The sequence below is a fragment of the Brassica rapa genome, chromosome A03 (assembly GCF_000309985.2).
Source record: "Brassica rapa cultivar Chiifu-401-42 chromosome A03, CAAS_Brap_v3.01, whole genome shotgun sequence".
NCBI classification, from domain to species: domain Eukaryota; kingdom Viridiplantae; phylum Streptophyta; class Magnoliopsida; order Brassicales; family Brassicaceae; genus Brassica; species Brassica rapa.
The window spans coordinates 9320559-9340947 of NC_024797.2; the positions used below are offsets into that span (position 1 = coordinate 9320559).

A 20389-nucleotide genomic window follows, 5' to 3' on the forward strand; every position below is an offset into this window, starting at 1 on the left:
TAAGAATTAAATATTTTTTTAAAATATTTTATATAATCATAAATCCATTTTAATTAATCTAACTGATCTACTATATTAAAATAATTTTACGAGTAATTTAATCATATCAATTTCATTGTCAGTTTATTTATAATTAAATGCTCAATTTCCTTGTTTTTAATATAAATTTAAATTATTTGATTTTGATTTTAATACTTAAATTTTTATTTATTTTCAAAATAATTAAACACAAAATATTGAAATGCCTGATATAAATATAAAACATACAAATAATTTTTAAATGTTAATGATCTCGAATAATCTATTTTGACGCTTATTTTGTTATATAAAACGTCTAGTTACTGAAGGGTTTCTGAAACATAGTATAATCTTCTTTTTTTCTGAACAACTAAACATAGTATATATACATAATTGTCGGTTTTTAAAATAACTTTTGTAATTTGTAATAAACAAATTAGTATTAAAAATTAAATATACAAAATGCATTTATTCGATTCCTCTTTTCCTTCTGGTCCCCTCCACTCGTTACTACTCTCTTCGTCGTCTTCTTCCCTAGTCATCATCGGATTCAAACTTGCTCTCTCAAACAACAATCCAAATGATTACTGATCCAGCCCCGGTTGATCGACCCCGCTTACCCGATCAACCTTCATCTCTAACACTCTTCGACGGTTACAACTACAGTCACGGCCTCTCCAACAACCAAAACGCCTTCGTGACGTCAGCGGCGGGAGAGGAAGAAGATCCCGCCGACGAGTTCGACTTCTCCGACGCCGTTCTAGGCTACATTAGCCAGATTCTGATGGAGGAAGACATGGACGATAGAGTCTGTATGCTTCAGGAGTCTCTCGATCTCGTAGCCGCCGAGCGATCTCTCTACGAAGCGATCGGTAAGAAGTATCCTCCCTCCCCCGAGCGTAGCTCGCCTTACGTCGAGAATCTTGACCACGTTGTTCCCGCCGGGGATCGTAACGGCTCCGGCGGCGGGTTTATGAGCGGCGGAATGAAGCCGATGAGTGGTGGTGGCTTCACGTTGGATTTTCGGAATCCTCAGAGTCGTTGTTCTCCTGTTCTGAGTGTTCCTCAGTCTCCGTACGGTGTACATGAATCGTCGAATGCTAGTAGGGAGGATCAGTCTGTGTGGCTGTTTAGGCGTGGGGTTGAAGAAGGAAGCGAGAGAAATGAGATGATTGTGAACTTCAGAGAAGACAGTAGGAGCAAAGGAAGGAGAAACCCTAACAGCGGCGAAGAAGAGAGGTGCAGCAAGCTGCCTGCAGTGTTCTCCGAGACGATTTTGAGGTCTGATGTGGTGGACAAGATCTTGGTTCATGTCCCAGGAGGGGAGAGCATGAAGGAGTTTGACGCGTTGCGTGAAGTTTTGAAGAAAGGAGTGGGGAAGAAGAAAGCCTCAGCGCCTCAAGAAGGGAAGAGACGAGCCAGAGGAAGAGGACGAGGCCGAGGAGGAGGAGGGGTGAAGAAAGAAGTTGTGGACTTGAGGAGTCTTTTGATACATTGTGCTCAAGCTGTTGCAGCTGATGACAGCAGATGTGCAGGGCAGTTGCTGAAGCAGATACGGCAGCACTCGACGCCGTTTGGTGATGGGAACCAGAGGCTGGCTCATTGTTTTGCTAATGGTCTTGAGGCGCGGTTAGCCGGTACAGGAAGCCAGATTTACAAAGGGATTGTGAGTAAACCGAGGTCTGCTGCAGCTGTGCTCAAGGCTCACCAGCTTTTCCTTGCGTGTTGCCCTTTCAGGAAGCTATCTTATTTCATTACCAATAAGACGATACGAGATCTTGTCGGAAACTCTCCTAGAGTTCATGTTATCGACTTTGGTATCCTCTATGGTTTCCAGTGGCCAACTCTTATCCACCGGTTTTCGATATATGGAAAACCGAAGGTTCGGGTCACCGGGATTGAGTTTCCTCAGCCAGGGTTTCGTCCTACGCAGCGGGTTGAAGAGACTGGTGAGAGGTTAGCAGCGTATGCTGAACAGTTTGGTGTGCCGTTTGAGTATAAAGCCATTGCTAAAAAGTGGGATGCTGTTCAGCTTGAAGATCTTGATATAGACAGGGATGAGATCACTGTTGTTAATTGTCTGTACAGAGCTGAGAATTTGCATGACGAGTCGGTCAAAGTAGAGAGCTGTAGAGACGCTGTTCTCAGTTTGATAGGGAAGATCAATCCTGATCTTTTCGTCTTCGGCATTGTCAATGGTGCATACAACGCCCCCTTCTTCGTGACACGGTTTCGCGAGGCTCTTTTTCATTTCTCATCGATTTTCGACATGCTTGAGACTATTGTGCCACGGGAAGACGAAGAGAGGATGTTTCTTGAGATGGAGGTCTTTGGGAGAGAGGCATTGAATGTGATTGCCTGCGAAGGTTGGGAAAGAGTGGAGAGGCCTGAGACATATAAGCAGTGGCATGTCAGAGCTATGAGGTCAGGGTTGGTGCAAGTCCCGTTTGACCCGGACATTATGAAGACATCACTGCGTAAGGTCAACACATTCTACCACAAGGACTTTGTGATCGATCAAGATAACCGGTGGCTGTTGCAAGGCTGGAAAGGAAGAACCGTAATGGCTCTCTCTGTTTGGAAACCAGAGTCCAAGGCTTGACCTTGTGGTGGGCATAACAGCGACCATTTCTTTTCTTTTTCTATAGGTACAGCTCAGATTCATATCCACATTGCCTTGTAAACACCATCTGCTTCTTTCGAGACATTGTACTGAGACTGTCAATCTCTTTTGCAGATGAAAGATTAGAGTGCTGCGCCTGAAGAATCACATTTTATGTAAGTCAACATTTTATGACATACTCAGCTAGGTTCTCCTAACGTTATTCTTGTAGCTAGGGATGATGAGATTGCGAGAGTTTGTATATTGCTAGCAGAGTTAACTTGTCTTAGATTGTAACACGTATAAGAGGAAGCTTAGAGAAAATATGGTTTTTGAAAGGAGGTTTTTACTTCTCCAATGTACACACGAGGACCAATGCTACATTGAAATAAGATGCGTTGCTAATACTATTTCTGGAAAATTCTTCAGCTTGGAATCTGAGCTCCTAGTTATTAGTTGTGGTCCTTCATCACTATTTGCTAGTTTTGATGATCTCTAAATATATTTCAAAGGCTTTTTGATGTTACTTAGAATCTCGGGCAAGACCCCTTGAGATATAGAATAAGCCCGTTCAGACACACAAAGAACTCATTCCTCTCATTCTCAAATCCTACGACTCTGCTACAAGGGCAAAGATATGAAAAAACACTAAATTGAGTATCAGAACCGAGTGGTTACTTGAGTGAAAAGCACCTTCAAGTCCTTTGTTGGAGTGCCTGTTCCTTCGGGCTTTGAAGCCAGGTCAAAGTGCTTTTAGTTTTGCCTCCTGAAGCTGCAACGCCTGCTCGAATAGGACACCTTAGATTAGGAGAAAAGATTAATGGATGATGATATAGTAAATGAATCCTTTTCTTATCATAGTGAACACAACTGAATAAATTATTAATTTTTAATCCAAATGAATCCTTTTCTTATTGTTATATTTTGAATTTTTAAAATGACTATAAATTATTAAATTACTAAAACTGTTAAAAATTTCATGTTGAAATTTTTGTGATCTATGATTTAATTTTTTTTTCTTATGACAAGAACAAATAATTACAAAAAATCATATAAGTAAGAAGTATTATCTAATAAATATTATGATTAAATATATATATATATATATTGTTTAAATTAAACTATATAACATATAAAATAAATAAAATATTTAATTTCAAAATTTGCGTTGGTCAACTTTTTTGATAAAAGCTTTGAACAAATATTGACAACTTAAAATTAAAATTTTGCATTGAGTTTAAAAAAAATATATAAATTACTAAAACTATTAACCATCACACAAAATTGTTTTTGTTAAGTGATTTAAAGTTTTTTTTATAAAAAGATACAAAAGATCAAAAAATTATATGAGTAGAAAACATTATTTAATACATATCAATATAAAAATATAATCTATATATATGTATTAATATCATTTAAATTAATTATATACCATATAAAATAGAAAAAATAATTGTTTGGATTAATAAAATTTATTTATGTGTTCTCACCAATTTAATTATATATGTAATAGTTACTGACTTATTAATTATTTAGTATATATTAATTATTTCATAATATATAAAAAGAAATATATAATATATAAAAATAATTTATATATACAATGTCTAGCCCGCTATATCCTAACCAGTATTTAATATTTTATACAATTTTACAACTACAGTTATGTACGCTTTGGCTAGAGCCCAAATCATCATATCTTGTTTGGACTATGAATGAAGTAACTAGATTTTGATCCGCGCCTAAGAAGCGTATATGGTTTTGTTAATCGATACGCCAATATTAAATGAATTTATATATATTTATTAGATATCTATAATATTTAAAAGTTGTTCTATTATTATTTTTCACTCCGATACAATGTTTTCACTAAGTTTTAATATCCTATTCAGACTTCTCGATAGATCCAGTTATTCGTATAGAGTCAAGTTAGGATATAATAAAACGAATATGGTAAAAACACATTAAAATAAAAAAACCGTTATTAATGTAATGAAAAGAATATAAATTTATTGTCGATGTAGGTTAAGATAAGTTATGATAGAATATATTGTAATCAATGTAGGTTATCGAAAATCTTGGTAAAAAATATAAGTAGAATCGATTAGATATTTTGGTTGATAGAATTAAGGTAAATTATGCAATTGGCCGTACTAAATAAACTTGTAGAGGAAGTCATCAGAATTTTAAGTGTCATCGTTTGTTACGAACTTAAATTTTAAATTTTAAATATGTGATTAGCAACAAAGCTTATCGTTTAAAATTGTAAATTGAAGTTAATCTTTAAAAAATGTGATTAGCAACGTTGGTAACAAAATATTGTACGATGGTGATGTATTTGAAGTTAATTGTATAAATTATGTAAATACTATCTGATGAACATTGTGGTATGTATAAGCTATTGTGTTTTAAGTTTTTTTTTATACAGACAAGATTGATATTTTAATAAGTGATATTGAATAATGTGTTGACATATACGGTTTTTCACTCAGGAAGAGAAGACATGTAAAAACAGTGTGAAACATCCAAGAAGGTTTTTCATTTTAACAAACAGAAGTTGCACGATGGCAGGATAAAGATGTGATGAATAATGTGGTATTATCGTATAACCTATAGTGTCTTAGGTCTTTAATACAAATCATGTTTGAAGTGTAATTTTTGTATTAATTTAATAAGTATAATATGTTACAGGTTTAGAAATAGCTGGTGGGTCATATAATCGAAGTTAGTTTTCGTACAAACTGTTAGTTTCATAACTATAATATGTCACGGTTTAGAAATAGTGTGTGGCTCTTATAATTTATTTTGTTTTGGTATGATGGTTTACTAATCCATTAAACGGTTTAGAATTATAATAATATAACCAGTCTGGTAGTTAGAGTAAAAAACGGGCACATATATAGAGTTAAATATCTTGTCATATATTGTTACATATAGAAGGTAAGACAAAAAAAATGAAAAAAAGAAAATATCCAAAATGATTTTCATAGGTAGACTTATTAAAACTCGTTCATTTTTAATAGTATTGATTTTGTTGTATAATTGGTGGGATACTTTCTATAATCAAACATTACAAAATTAGAATATCAAAGAAATAAAGCAAATTTTGACTTTGACTGATATGTAGTCCCGCCAAAGTCAAACTTTACACAAATGTTTTCCACCAACCACAACACAGTTAATATAAAAGCCGAACTTTGCTTTCATCGCAGAAAGACATCACTTTTTGAGTCTTACATCACTCAGTCATGGGGAATATCTGCTGCTGCTGCACCAAAGGAAGTGGAAACAATGTTCCTCCGGCCACGGAAACAACTACTGTTCAACCACAATCACATTCACAGAGTTTAGTTAATAAATCTGTATCCACAGGCTCGAGGTCGTATTATTCGGCCAATTCTTCGTTGGCACCTCTGCCAGAGCGGTATCGTGGCGGAGGAAGGTGAGATTAAGCCTAGTGTGATGAAGCAGTTGCTATTGGTGAATGTGACCATATATAAGCTGTAGAACATTTTATAATATCCAACTTTATACATGTAATAATAATATGCAACTTTATCATCTTACATATATTTATCCAATCCTTCTTCAATATATATATGTCCTCTATTTAAATGCATTGCTTTTTATTTTATTAGTAGACATAAAACAGCAATGAAGATAAGACAAAGTTAAAAGTTACATTCATCATCTCAGGCCGCTTAAACACTAGATTTGTTTTGAACTTAACTTTAACACTAACGCTTGATCCGCACAACCGTGTGGGTGATTATTTTTATTTTTATACACATAATTATTTGTTTTACATGATTAATTATAATATTTATCATCTTAGTAATTTTTTAATATAACATTTTGAAACACAACAATTTTATAGTTCAGATGCAGTAATTTAATTTATTTGTTTTAAATTTTCAGTGATAGCATATCTTAAATCATGTGATACAAAAATCAAAATTGAAAAACCTTATTGATTAAAAATCAAAACTTTTATTGAAAATTATCATATTAAATATATATCGGAAGTTTAATAAAAAGTGTACATGAGATTAATTATAGTTACAAAATTAATTAGATATTTAAATAGTTTTTTTTAGTTAAAATGAAATATACATTTGATTTTTTAAATTAACACGAAATTAACTAAACATTTAAATTTTTTGTTTAAGTGAAAAATAAAATGTACATTTATTTTAAATAAATACGAAATTAATTAAATATTTAAATTTTTATTTTAATGAAAAATGAAATATATATTATATTTAAAAAAAATATATGAAAAGATTTTTATTCAGATTACAATTTCAGAGAAAATGTAGAAATATCTATTTGATTTGTTTGTTTTTAAGTAATTCAAATATTTCAACTATTTATACAAAAAATAATTTAAACAATTTTTCTTAAGAATAGTCCAAATTAAAAAATTGCACATGACTTCTATTTTAATAATATAGAATAGACCGGTAAAACTTGCGAACCGATTATTTAGGGATGGTACTGTTCAAACCGTATTGTATCTTTCCCAAAACTCTTCTCTTAAGAACCACCTGAGTTTGAGTTTGAGTTAGTCTCGCATCCTCTCTCTCTCTCTGTGTGAGTGAGTTAATGGGTTTTGTTTCCCTCAAATAAAAATCGAACCTTCGAAGCTTAACTTCTCGCATCCTCTTTCTCCTTGTCAAGCCACAGCTCGAAACCAGGTTGGTTTAGTTTTCTTCTCAATTTGCATTTTAAAGTGTCATTGGTTTAGCTATTGGCACTGACTTAAGGTTTTGGTCTAAGCACTCTTCTTCTTCTTTGAACGGAACTGAATACAGAGTTCAGTATGCGATGATGAATCTAGTTGTTTGTATTGGTTGCTAATACTGCAGCTATGTTCTAGATGTTGCTTCTGAAACAGAGCTCAGCTGCTGTTCTTGTCTCTGGGAATCCAAGTCCTGTCCTTTACACTCCTCGCTTCACTTCCAGAGTTGGATCTCTTCCAGTTAGCAAAACCAACTCCTTCACCATGGCGAATCTTCAGAAGGGTCTTACTTATTCTTCTTCTGAGAAATTCAACCCGGTGTTAGCGTGTAGCTCTCACGAGGCTTCTCCTATCAGGTACCTATGTCCCCTGTAGCTCCCCATGTGTTTGGAGTATAATGTCGTCACATCATAACGGTTCTTGTATCTTGGCTAGTGTGATTGTCTAGCAAAATTGAAAGTTGTTCTAATGTTATTTTGCTTTTTCTCTTTGAAAGCGAGGATACACATATCAAGGGAGTCTCTGAGATCATTGTGGGAGTGTTGGGAGGTGGACAGTTAGGTCGCATGCTTTGCCAAGCTGCTTCTCAAATGGCCATCAAGGTTATGATTCTAGATCCTTCAAAGAACTGTTCAGCAAGCTCATTAGCTTATGGCCACATGGTTGATAGCTTTGACGACAGTGCTACAGTTGAAGAGTTTGCAAAAAGGTCCCTTCTGTTGCTTTAATGCGTTAGGTTCTCCATTGTTATTGTCTGTAACAATATTGATGGATGATTTTGTTTTATTGCCGTAGTTAGATGTGGAGTCTTGACAGTAGAAATTGAACATGTTGACGTTGAAACACTAGAGAAGCTTGAGAAACAAGGAGTAGATGTCCAACCAAAAGCCTCTACTATCAGGATAATACAGGTTTCTTAACTGAAGTGTGATGAGTAATTGAAACTTTTCAAGCAATATGTTTTGTGTAAGGCAGTTTGATGTTTTTTTCAGGATAAATACATACAAAAAGTTCATTTCTCTCGGCATGGCATCCCACTTCCAGAGTTTATGGAGGTTAGGCCTTTGCTTATGTTTCCATGAATCATTAGGAGTTTGTTAAGTATCTTTAACCCCTAAGCCTTGATGTTATAGATAAGCGATATTGAAGGAGCTGAAAGAGCAGGTGAACTTTTTGGTTACCCTCTTATGATCAAGAGCAAGAGATTAGCTTATGATGGACGAGGAAATGCAGTTGCTAATAGCCAAGACGCGCTTACTTCTGCTGTAACTGGTAATGCCTTCACTAAACGATATACAAAGTGGTCTCACAGATTCTAGTTAGCAACCTTTGCTTCGATTTTTTTATTCAGCTCTTGGAGGTTTCAGTCGTGGTTTGTACGTTGAGAAATGGGCACCCTTTGTAAAGGTAAAGTGATGATCACAACCTCTTTTGCTTAAGTAACTTATCACCCTCTGATGTTTATAATCATTTACATATAAAACTTTTAGGAGTTGGCTGTTATTGTGGCTAGGGGAAGAGATGGTTCCATGGTTTGTTATCCAGTTGTTGAAACTGTTCACAGGTAACAAACAAAAAAAAAACTGGTCTTAATGTGATTTATAAGATTGAAAGGTTTACTTCTCTACTAATAGACCTTATTGAAATGCACTCTCTAGGGATAACATATGCCATATAGTTAAAGCACCAGCAGATGTGCCTTGGAAGATCAACAAACTTGCCACTGATGTTGCCCAAAAGGCTGTTGGTTCTTTAGAAGGCGCTGGTGTTTTTGCTGTTGAGCTGTTCTTGACAGATGATGGTCAGGTACTGTCATACATTTTAGGCTCTTTGATTTTTTTTTTTGGTACTTATCAGAGTTTTAATCGCTCTCAGATCCTGCTAAACGAAGTTGCACCTAGACCACACAACAGTGGACATCAAACGATCGAGTCATGTTACACTTCACAGTTTGAACAACACTTGCGAGCTGTGGTTGGTCTTCCACTCGGTGATCCGTCTATGAGAACTCCTGCCTCCATTATGTACAATATTCTGGGTGAAGATGATGTAATAATGGATGTTTCCGCTTTACTTTATTTGTTTTGAAGTGTCTTGTTCTTATCAGTTTGAGTTGTTTTGTTTTCAATTTTGATGTTTCAGGGAGAAGCTGGTTTCAGATTGGCACATCGGCTCATTGCAAGAGCTCTGAGTGTACCAGGTGCATCTGTGCATTGGTATGACAAGCCAGGTTAGATTCCTGTTCTCTTACTGTTGTCTCGTTAGTGTTTTTGTCAAGTGTATAGTTACTCACAAAGCTTGTATATGATGAAATCTTGTTGTCAGAAATGAGAAAACAGCGGAAGATGGGACACATCACTCTTGTGGGGCAGTCTATTGGTGTTTTGGAACAAAGGTTGCAATGTATATTAAGTGAGCAAACCCATCAAGTACATGGTAAGTTTCCATATAGTATCTTAAACCATTGGCTTTTACTTTACAAATGTCTTCAACCTTCATGAATTTAAGATGTATTTGACTGAGGTTTTGTTGCATGTTGTTTTACACATTGCAGAGACACCTCGTGTTGGTATCATCATGGGTTCAGACTCTGATCTTCCTATTATGAAAGATGCTGCCAAGATTCTCGACATGTTTGCTGTTACATATGAGGTTAAAATACTTGAACTTGACATTAATCATTGCTTTAGCAATCTCGAATGGTATGAGTCATCATTGGTTTACAGGTGAAGATAGTATCAGCACATCGCACACCAGAGATGATGTTTTCATATGCAAGCTCAGCTCATAGTAGAGGAGTCCAAGTGATAATTGCAGGTGCTGGTGGTGCTGCTCACTTACCAGGTATGTCTTAAACATGAACTCAATCTTGTCCATTAAAAATACTAGATTCTCCGAAACAGATGCGTCTCTTTTCTTTCTTTTGAAAATTAGGTATGGTTGCTTCACTCACTCCTTTACCTGTGATTGGTGTCCCTGTACGTGCTACCCGTTTGGATGGAGTTGATTCACTTCTCTCCATTGTTCAGGTACACGCACACTTTACTTCAAGATTCGCTTTCATTTTGTCAATTATTCAAACCTTTTACATTCTTTTTATTGGTGTTACAAAAGATGCCTAGAGGTGTTCCTGTAGCCACAGTTGCTATAAACAACTCCACCAACGCAGCCTTGCTTGCTATCAGGATGCTGGGGATCTCTGATACTGATCTCGTCTCAAGGTTCTTATTTTTATTTCTCTCTTGTTACATAAGAGTCAGCTTAAACAAGAATAAATAAGACATGGGTTTTGGTTTGATCAGGATAAGTCAGTACCAGGAAGACATGAGAGAAGAGAACATGGTTAAAGGTGAGAAACTTGAGCGTCAAGGTTGGGAATCATACTTGAACCAGTGAATATTACTTGTCAGAACTCCTCATTGGTTACCGGGAACTCCATAGTGATCGATTTTGCTGCCAGTAAGATCTTGTTGAGAGTTAGTTTCGGATCTTGAGTTGTTGTCACGGCTAATTCCGGTTTAGCTTTGTCAAGTTAAGCCACAATTATTTGAGACTCAAGCTAAGTCCTGGTGAGGGATCTGATAGTTAGCTTCAGTTCTTGAGAAACTATTGGATGAGGTATCCACACAATGTTTTATTTTATAATATTATGAACCTCCCTTAGAGACATGGGATAGAACATGTTCTTACAAACTCCTTTTTGGTGCTTAGTACAAACTGTAATTGAGACCAAACCTTCAATAAATTACCCAATCATTTGGTCTCTAAAGATGGCAAAACCAGTGGTTTGAAACCATGTCGAAGAGCAGCTTCCCAAACTCTTGGAGGATTAGCCATTGGAACTTCAAGACCACACTCGTGTTCCTCCCATCCTTCAAGCGCATGCACTATCCCACCAACTCTCCACGCGCTCATCACTCTCCTTCCTAGCCAATTCTGTATTTTATACAACATATGTGTTATACATCATAGTTAGTTGTAAGATAGTTTTACTAAAATTATTAAAATGTATATACCTCACAAGAATCGATGTTTTGGGCAGCGTCAGGGATGATCATAGCCGGAGTGGTATGGTAAAAGCAGTCTTTTCGAAGTTTACTAGGAGGAAATTGAGAGAAAGGAATAAAGAGAGTTCCCTTCCTTGCCTTCTTCTGGTCTTCTTTGCTTAGCCCATCTCCCACCAACCAAATCTATGCATCATATATTATGTTACATAGTTTTATGAAAATACTACTTATCAGCTTTTAGAAAAATGATTGTTATGATGTACTAATGTCACATACCATTGGGGAGTAATTGGTTGTGAGGACCAGATTTTCCTTGCAATGCCCGCCAATGAATCCGTTTAGCATGCTATGCTCTTCCTCGCGTAAAACCATCACCTATTTATTAACTTAGTTTATTAAGAATCCCAAAAATTTAAAATGCGAGCTAATTATTACAGTCAAATGTAGAATCGCTTCAGGAGATTTTTATAACTGTTGAAAACTAAAGAAACATAAACATATATATTTTTATATATTTAAATAGGTACCTTGATGCCATTTTGGCAAAGAGAAATGACAATGGCACGACCAATTTTTGTGATTCGGCCTCGAAAGAGAACTTCTCTCGTGTCAACAGGAATACTATGAACCACCACCGCAGCTGCGAGACTGCTTCCATCTACTATCCTAATCTTTAGCTTTGGATATTTCCTTACGTACATTTCTCCATAGCCATTTAATTCTTCTCCCTAACCATATTATAGTATTAGTTAGGGTTTAAATATGTATAATGTATGGGGTCTACCTCTCGTTAGAATTTTACAACTTAATAATAGCTAATTGATTTATTAATTGCATGCCTGGTTCAGTAGCCCCAAACTCATTACTCTCACATCCTTCTTCTCCGCTTCAAGGATAGCCGCCTCTATCATTTTGTTGATAGATTCCTTTTGCTGCCGCGACTTGTACTGTTGATTGCAGAACAAAGTTAATTACAAGACATGTAACTATATGATAGATTGTAGAGAGACTAGATAAGGGAGAGTAGAGGCAAACATGAGAGGAGAACTTGGGAAGGAGATGGGAGTGAAGGGTGAGATCACCAATGCGGTTTCTCTCGAAGACAAATGTTCGAGAAGAGAAAGAAGTTAGCATTAAGGAGATGATTAGAGTGAATGGTCTCATCAGGACTAGGTAACACCGAGAAGATAGGGGGTGCGAGGAGAGGGAAGCAAAGCCAAGGCGGAGATGGTATATAGAGTCCAGTGATGTTAGATGGGTGAGATGAATTGCGTCCGGCTTCTCTTCTTCTTCCTCCAACGATGATTCGTACAATGAGTCACTGCACTTGTCGTTGGTCCCATAAACGTAGTCGTACATTGGCATGAACAGAGAATAGTTTGTCCTGAATTGCGTGTGGTGGAGAGAGTGAAATCTGGAATAGTTATATACGTTTAGTGTCAAAATTGTTTCAGTGTGCCGATGTGGTATTCCTAATAGTGTATAATTTATGTTTTGTGTTTGATAACCAAAAACTTCTAGTGTTTTAATTGAAACTCATTTGTTAAAAGTGGAATAATATTGTAACACAAAATTGTAATGGTGAAAATACTACTATTCTAGTGGATCTTGAAGGACTTACGAAGGAGTGTAGCAGAGGTACTTAAGAGGAGGGAAAAGGGAGAAGAAAGATCTCGGAATGAGCTCAAAGTTGCAGTGACCCAAGTTGTTCATGAAATCTATGTAAGTTATGTAGAGTGCAATGGAGGCAGCAGAGACCGTGCCGCATAGCAAAGTCGTTACTAGAGGTATCCCCAAGATTAGCGTATAGCCAATGTGCTCCGCAAACGGATGTACCACCGCTGCAATCAAAATTATGCATTATATTATTTTATATTAGTGTCATCGTAGCAAATCTTTTAGACAACTGTTTTTGATGAAACACAATTCTGTGCATACTTAAACAATCTGATATTAAACAGTGAAAACATACGTGATCATAGTACACGTTATTATATTAGATATATATACTAAAAATAATATATATTTGTCATAAATATTTTTTTTTTGCTTAAGCAACATATACATAGAACTTTTACAATTTAGTTTTTTCGAACCTAAATAAAAAGCAATAAGTCTTAACCAAATAACTTAGTATTTAAAATTTAGGCAAGTATATACCATTCAAACTTGCAACAGGCAAATGAAGTAGTAGATAGGGAAATTTAAACAGTTTTATATGTTTTGTTAGGAAGTATGTATAAGTGTTATATATGTACGTACAAGTGATGGGCTCGGTGACGATGGATGAGTGGTGGTGTGAATGGTAGCGAGAGTAGAGGAAGTGGTGGTGAAGGGCTCTGTGAAACCAGTAGTAGATGAACTCAACCGGACCCGCATGGAGAAGAGCGACTTGAACCACTCCATCGAGTCGCCAAAAGGGAACGGTGTTGGTTCCTAAGACATACACTTTGGTTAAGTAAACAATAAGAGTGTTGAAGATGACCTGATCGTCCCAGGTACGTTCTCGGTCGACTTGATCAAACTCTATGGATTTGTTCACGATCCGTTTGGTTCCTTTCGCAGTTTTGTAGCGGGCATAACTTATCCACATCTGGCTGTGAACAATCCGCCCCACCATTACCGCCACTATCAAAAGTTTATCCATATCTCGCATTGTCGCGTACGAGTAGATGCTGTCGATAACCAGCGGTACCACCACCAAGTACTGCAATATTATCCACATTTTAAACGAACATTATTACTAATGGTTCATGCATGGTTGATACAAACAGTTGGAGAAAAGATCCCATAAAAAAGTCTAATAATATTATAACAAACTTAGGTAAATTCACTTATGTAAGTTGAAAGCCCAAAAAATTTAACAAACAACTGTCTATAGATGCATATAGAAAGATGCTACGAAGCAATAAGAGCAGTAAAACAGACCTTAAAGCTTCCAAGAGGTGTCCATGGCCAGTCCGTGAGAAGACCTGGTCTCGACGCCATTTTTTCACTCTACAATGATGCCTACTCAGTCACGTCCTTCCAGTGGGCTTGATTGTGGGTATGTATTTATATACAAACACATGCATAGACGTTATAGGGGGCATCACACTCACATCACATGTGAGGCACATGTGAGGGTTCCTTTTCCCGTAAGTATAATCTGTTTTATTGGTGACGAATTACGAGGTCTCATTAAATGTCCTTGAATCTGCACGCATCCCCAATACTAAGCTATTGATTTGACTACAAAAAATTGCTACCATATTAGTATATTTGAGAAGTTTCCTTGCCGTTTTTGTTTTGTTTTACTGTCTTTATATCAAAAATGAGAATCTCAATTTGCATGAACAATCGGTCTTACACGTAAAGAGTCTAGTACCCATGTCTCAAAATGGTTATGGTTTCTTGTTGAAAATTGGAGCTACTTTTCCACAGAAACTGGGGTCTATATAATATTTCTTTCATAAACCATCTTGAAGGGACTAATTAAATATTTTGAATACCAATTATGAAATATTATCCATACGCTTTCACATCGCTCGATATGATAAAGGGGGAGCAACAGCCGAAAGTGAATCTAACTGCCAAAATATAATAGTAAGGTACTGTGGTAGTTAAAGATTTTGCTGTAAGATGAAACGAACTAAAGATAAACTAACAATACTAATATGTTACATAAGCAATTGCATAGAATTTGAAATATACATCACAATAATCGATGTTTTGGGCCGATTTAGGGATGATCATAGCATGTGTTATATGGTAAGAAAACATTCTCTTTGGAAATCGGTAGTTGGAAAGCGAGAGATAAGAACAAAGATGAGTTCATTCTCTTGCCATCATTTAGTCTTCTTTGCTTAGGCCATCTCTCACCAATCTGCGTGTAACTTATATTATTTTGTCAACAATATGTACTGTATGAATTTGATTCCTGATGGTGAAATAACATCTGCACGATACAACAAACCAATAAAATGTATGTCTTGGTCATATAATTTGGTAACTGTTAAGACCAAATGTACAGTTTTGAATATATGTATCTGTTTTGGTCAAGTAAATGTATTTACTCATATTTACTTGTAATTGCTTCTGAGCACAGTTTAGCTAGCCGTATTCTTGTAGCATCTTTTGCCTTTTTCTGATCATATTTTATTAAATTTAGCCACAAGGCGAGTCTGTAAAATGTTCATCGTATTTACGGTGGATCTAAAAACATATGAATAATTTTCTCCCTTAAAAGTTGTTTTTTTTTTCTTTTTCTCTCTTAAAAGTTTAAATGTTGATCTTTAAACATATCAAATCAGAATTATAAGTTTGCAAGACAACAAAATTTTGTGTTGCAAGACTGCTTCCTCTTATGTTTTAAGATGCTTAAAAGTTATTTTCTTGTTACATGTTATTTACTAATTAGAAAGTCTCAGTTTTTCCTTACCTCTCAAGGCACTTGCCATGCATTCTTCTACTTAACCAGTCCTAAAACTTGCCCCATAACTTACAGTATTTACAAAGTTGCCCACGGCTTACGGTATTTACAAATTTACACATGACTTACTGTATTTACAAATTTATCCCAAACTTTGGTATTTACAAATGTACCCACGACTTACTATATTCCCCATGATTTACGATATTTTAAGTTTAGCACACGACTTACAGTATTTACAAATTATTTAATAATATGATGCACAACTTATCCTAAACAAATTTACACAACTTACTTTATTCATCCATACCCCAACGATTTAGGGTATTCCCAAATTTGTTCCACGATTTGGAATATTTACAACTTTCGCTCATGCCTTATGGTATTTACAAAATTGCCCAACGACTTACGGTATATTCAAATTTGCCCAGACTAAAATTTTCAAATGTACCTCATGACCTACGGTATTTACAAATTTCCCCTCTAGCATATATGTTTCCCTTGTTTTTCCATAATCCCGGAAACCCAATCCAGGAGCAAAGCGTCTCATAATTATCATTGTAGCTCTCTCTCAATAGGTCGTCGTTTACCTCACACGTCTTCTAGTAAGAACATGAGTTAACTTGTTTTTGTTTTCTAACAAGTGAATATCTTTTTGATCGTTTGGAGCAGATGTTACAGAAGGATTCCTTTTTCTTTTTATCAAAACAGAAGGAATAGTTTTATACATAGTAAATAACATGTTAGAAGCAGCAGCACATTGCACAAAGATCAATTTTGAAGGCTAGTTAATTTTAAATGGTTAGATTGTACCTCTAATACATGTACGCGTTTCATCTAAAAACATTGGTCATAATCAATTCTTTAGATAAAAGTTTAAATTTTACCTTAACATACACCGAAAATATAGTTTACACAGTCCCCTATCGTCAAGAACTAGATATGAAATACAAAACACACAAAAACCATCTTAATATATGAAACATTCATCTCCCACCGGAAAGTAGAGAATCAGCTATAGATCCACCGGTAAACCCTTTAAAGACAGAGGAAGAATACGACATCCCTAATTCGCTAAACCCGTCTTGGAGCCCAAGTATCATCCCACTCCCCGAAAAGTCCAAAGGAGACAAATCTGGTAACTTTGCATCTCCTCTTAGATATTGTAACACTTGTCTCATACTTGGTCTAGCCCTCGGGTCCGGGTGAGAGCACAAGAGACCTAGCTTCAGAACCATTTCCACCTCCTTTTCGTCATACTCATAACCCATGTTAGGGTCCTTAGCATCCAAGATGTTTCCCTTGTTCCATAACCCGAACACCCACTCCACGAGCAAGAACGTCTCATCGATCTCGTGCCTGATCTCTATAGGACGTCTCCCGCACGTGACTTCTAGCAAGAACGCTCCAAACGCGAAAACATCGGTAGCCGTTGTTGCACGCCCTGTCCGAGTGTGTTCAGGAGCTAAGTATCCCAATGTTCCAACAACGTGCGTGGTCTGAGGATCCGACCCGTGATCATACAACCGAGCCAAACCAAAATCTCCGAGTCTTCCATTAAGCTCTCCATCTAACAAAACGTTGCTGGCTTTAACGTCTCGATGAATCACCACTTGTTCCCATTCCTCATGAAGGTAGAACAATCCAGAAGCAACCCCTAGAATCACCTTGATCCTCTGCTTCCAGTTTAGGGTTACCTCTGGCGTGTTGTACAAGTACTTGTCTAAACTCCCATTAGGCATGAAGTCATACACAAGAAGAAGCTCACCTCTCCTGCGGCAGTACCCCAAGAGAGGGACTAAGTTCCGATGACTCATCCGACCAATACTCACAATCTCCGCCACAAACTCTTTCATCCCTTGTCTCGACTCGTGAGAGACTCTTTTCACGGCGATCTCCAGCTTCGTCCCAGGCATCACACCTTTGTAAACACTCCCAAACCCGCCGGTTCCGAGCAAGTCCTTCTCCTTGAACCCTTTGGTCGCGTAGTACAAATCCTTGAACCTGAACCTGTTCTTGCCAAACTCTTTCTCCCAATCATCCATCTCCTCCGCGAACTTTCTCCTCCTCCTCACGAGGAAACAGACGAGGAAGATGAAACAGAAGATCAAGAAGAGGGAGATCAACGGCATCCCGATCTTGAAAAAATCAGAGATTCTTTTAGGTTCGAAACGAGGAAGCTTCGGAAGTCTCGATAAAGCCAAAGGTGGGGCCTCACCGTTCACCCTATAACTCCACCCGAGGATAAAATGTTCCGACAGAACAGAACCTGTCGCGGACGAGAAACCGACAAACATGTCTTGGCGTATAACCGAAGAAAGATCTCTTACAGCCGACACAAGCGGTCTTCTAGGTTTGTCCTCGTTGAACGGAGCCATCGTGACATCGATCTTGTGCGAGCCACCGTCGTAGTCGACCCAGACTTGCATCGGCTTACGACTGATCAGACTCAGATTCTTGAACTGTCCCTTCTCGTCCCACCACCCGGCTAACGAGGTTCTCTCCGACTTCAAACTATTGATATCGATTCCGACATGGTTATCATCAGTGTCGTTAAACTCTGTGCTCCGGATCGTGTCGAGCTCCACGGCGAAGACTTGGTTCGTGTCATTGCCGTTGTTTGTGATGTTGAAGAGACCGATGTATTGGCTAGCCGTCGCGTAAGGAAGGCTAGGGTTAGGAGCGACGACGAAGGCGATGCCGTGACCGCTAAGGATAGGGATTTGGGAGTGAATAGCAAAGACAAAGGTTGTGGAGAATGAGTAAACGGTGCCATTTGGGGAGTCTTTGAACCGGATCGGTTTGGTGTAAAAGGCGTGACCGGTTTTCTGAACGGTGTAGTTGGTTAGTTTCAAGAGACCGTTTGGTGTGACGGTGGTGATCCCTTGGAGGGATATGTCAGTGGGTGGGTTAAAGCCATCGTTGTAAGTGAAGTTGGTACTTTGGGAACATGTTTCTTGGGATTGAAAGAGGAGGTTGAAGAAGAAGAAGAAGATGGTGATAAGCTTCAAGAACATGGCTTCCTCTTTTTTCTCTGCTCTATGTGTTTTTTGTAGATTCCTTTTTGATATTATTTGAGTTTATTATATAGAGTGGTTGAAGAAAGAAATATACTTAATGATATTGGAGAGAGTGGGCAAGTCTTTTTCTATTTTTTTTTCTTTCTAGAAAAGCAAGTTTTTTGTTCTTTGTGGGGACTGCTCTTGATTAAGAATATTAATCAAAGTAGGTGATATGTGTTCCAACTTCCAAGGTTAAAGATTATTTAACTCATACCAGTTATAAAATCAGCCATCTATCACGCTCGTGATGCTGTAACTATAAGGATGTTTTTTAGTTTTACAGAACACTAGATAGTAACCCGCGCTTTACGCGGGATAAGATGTCTATATTAATGTTGAAATGATATATTATGATTATGTATAACATAAGATATACTTTAAGCGATAGTTAGATAGAACTAAAGGTATAATGGGTGCACTAATATTAAAATTTGATATATGGTGTTTGCATTTGAGAAGAAGCTTTGGAAAATATTTTTTTTTATTTCGCTTATCACGTTGTAATAGTTATGGATTTAGGGATTTAATAAATAAAATCGAAAAAAATATGGATCAATAACATATTATAAACAAAACAATAAATGTGTGAAACAAAAAAAGTATAGCTTTTTTAAATTCAGAAAACATAGTTGCATAATAAAAAAAATGAAAGTTATTCGATCTTCTAAATTGTAAAGGTTGTTCTGGATGTGACCAGCATGTGAGACTTGCTGGTGGTTCGTTCCTGAAATTTTTTCCTCATTTTCAAAGTCGTCTAATGCAGAGCTCCCATGGCGGTGAAGGTGGTGACACTCGAATGCTTATATTGCTTGTTCGAGAAGACTAATACACTAAACTGAGACGATTTACAGTGATTCAATCTCCTCGAAACAGATATCACCTCATCGAGCAGTAACAAAATCGAGTATGACACATTTATCTAGAAATATATTTTCAACGTCCTCTTTCAGTAATGAGAGACGGTTCTCAAGAACGCGAGTGCTCTACTAAATGCATGAAGGTATGTATGGAGAAAATGGTTATTTCATTAACACTTGGCATCATACTAAAGTTTCATCATTTTGTCGTCTCTACGAATCAGTCGACTTAATGGCGATAGATCAAATGGGTTATCGTTTTTAACAGAAACATATAGAGAAATAAGGAAGCTTTATTGATGCTATGATTATATTGAGACGATTGATAAATCAACTAATCAAAGTTGAAGCTGAAGGTTTATCACTTAAAAGTGTTCGTCGAGAAAAATAATGATAAAGATGGTATGAAGTTTTTTTTAAAGGAATGTTAGTGTGAACGCATTAAATTTACAGTTTTGGTAAGAAGCGTTCTCTGCATGACACCTAAGCGTTTTACTAAATAAAAGCTTTTCGTGAAACCACGTCACCACGTCACATTCCTTGCCAATAAACTTTTATGGTAAGTTTTAAAAGTGCTTCTCCTTTAATATATAGGGGATATTCGGCACTAGTATTTTCAACTAACTAATAAATACTTAATGTGTAGTGAAAGAAGGTTCAACGTTAACTATTAGAGGTTTTGAAAAAAAAA

At 36.6% G+C, this 20389-nt stretch overlaps 4 protein-coding genes across 7 annotated transcripts; 2 read left to right on the forward strand and 2 right to left on the reverse strand.

The window, feature by feature from the left end:
* The first annotated feature begins 545 nt into the window (after positions 1–545).
* On the forward strand, positions 546–3048 carry LOC103857726 (scarecrow-like protein 9). The gene is made up of 2 exons (XM_009134950.3): positions 546–2666; positions 2756–3048. Exon 1 carries the CDS (start codon positions 599–601, stop codon positions 2618–2620), a length of 2022 nt encoding a protein of 673 aa, XP_009133198.1. The 5' UTR covers positions 546–598; the 3' UTR covers positions 2621–2666; positions 2756–3048.
* A 3903-nt stretch (positions 3049–6951) lies between these two features.
* LOC103857728 (phosphoribosylaminoimidazole carboxylase, chloroplastic) lies at positions 6952–11057 on the forward strand. 4 transcript variants are annotated; one of them, XM_033286761.1, is made up of 17 exons: positions 6952–7317; positions 7435–7717; positions 7858–8070; positions 8161–8272; positions 8354–8416; positions 8495–8633; positions 8713–8768; positions 8852–8925; positions 9020–9167; positions 9237–9410; positions 9504–9591; positions 9687–9797; positions 9907–10013; positions 10088–10205; positions 10296–10390; positions 10476–10582; positions 10664–11057. In XM_033286761.1, exons 2-17 carry the CDS (start codon positions 7500–7502, stop codon positions 10755–10757), a joined length of 1917 nt encoding a protein of 638 aa, XP_033142652.1. In that variant the 5' UTR covers positions 6952–7317; positions 7435–7499; the 3' UTR covers positions 10758–11057. The 4 variants fall into 4 exon arrangements, with proteins under 4 accessions (XP_033142652.1, XP_033142651.1, XP_033142650.1 ...); XM_033286760.1 differs by having other exon boundaries at positions 7015–7317; positions 7489–7717; XM_033286759.1 differs by having other exon boundaries at positions 7042–7317; positions 7500–7717.
* LOC103857727 (protein CER1-like 2) lies at positions 11056–16378 on the reverse strand. The gene is made up of 9 exons (XM_009134951.2): positions 14297–16378; positions 13631–14075; positions 12990–13209; positions 12404–12782; positions 12208–12315; positions 11896–12096; positions 11645–11743; positions 11378–11551; positions 11056–11297 (listed from the first exon to the last, which is right to left on the reverse strand). Exons 1-9 carry the CDS (start codon positions 14354–14356, stop codon positions 11115–11117), a joined length of 1869 nt encoding a protein of 622 aa, XP_009133199.1. The 5' UTR covers positions 14357–16378; the 3' UTR covers positions 11056–11114.
* A 246-nt stretch (positions 16379–16624) lies between these two features.
* LOC103857729 (L-type lectin-domain containing receptor kinase IV.1) lies at positions 16625–19112 on the reverse strand. The gene has a single exon (XM_009134954.3). It carries the CDS (start codon positions 18794–18796, stop codon positions 16766–16768), a length of 2031 nt encoding a protein of 676 aa, XP_009133202.2. The 5' UTR covers positions 18797–19112; the 3' UTR covers positions 16625–16765.
* Between the last annotated feature and the right edge of the window lie 1277 nt (positions 19113–20389).

Coding starts and splice junctions, on each gene's coding strand:
- LOC103857726 (XM_009134950.3), top strand. CDS start 599: ATGATTACTGATCCAGCCCCGGTTGATCGACCCCGCTTACCCGATCAA.
- LOC103857728 (XM_033286761.1), top strand. CDS start 7,500: ATGTTGCTTCTGAAACAGAGCTCAGCTGCTGTTCTTGTCTCTGGGAAT. Junction 7,718..7,857: donor CACGAGGCTTCTCCTATCAG/GTACCTATGTCC, acceptor TCTCTTTGAAAG/CGAGGATACACATATCAAGG. Junction 8,926..9,019: donor GTTGTTGAAACTGTTCACAG/GTAACAAACAAA, acceptor TGCACTCTCTAG/GGATAACATATGCCATATAG.
- LOC103857727 (XM_009134951.2), bottom strand. CDS start 14,356: ATGGCGTCGAGACCAGGTCTTCTCACGGACTGGCCATGGACACCTCTT. Junction 14,076..14,296: donor CACCTCTTGGAAGCTTTAAG/GTCTGTTTTACT, acceptor ATAATATTGCAG/TACTTGGTGGTGGTACCGCT. Junction 12,316..12,403: donor TTCCCAAGTTCTCCTCTCAT/GTTTGCCTCTAC, acceptor TGCAATCAACAG/TACAAGTCGCGGCAGCAAAA.
- LOC103857729 (XM_009134954.3), bottom strand. CDS start 18,796: ATGTTCTTGAAGCTTATCACCATCTTCTTCTTCTTCTTCAACCTCCTC.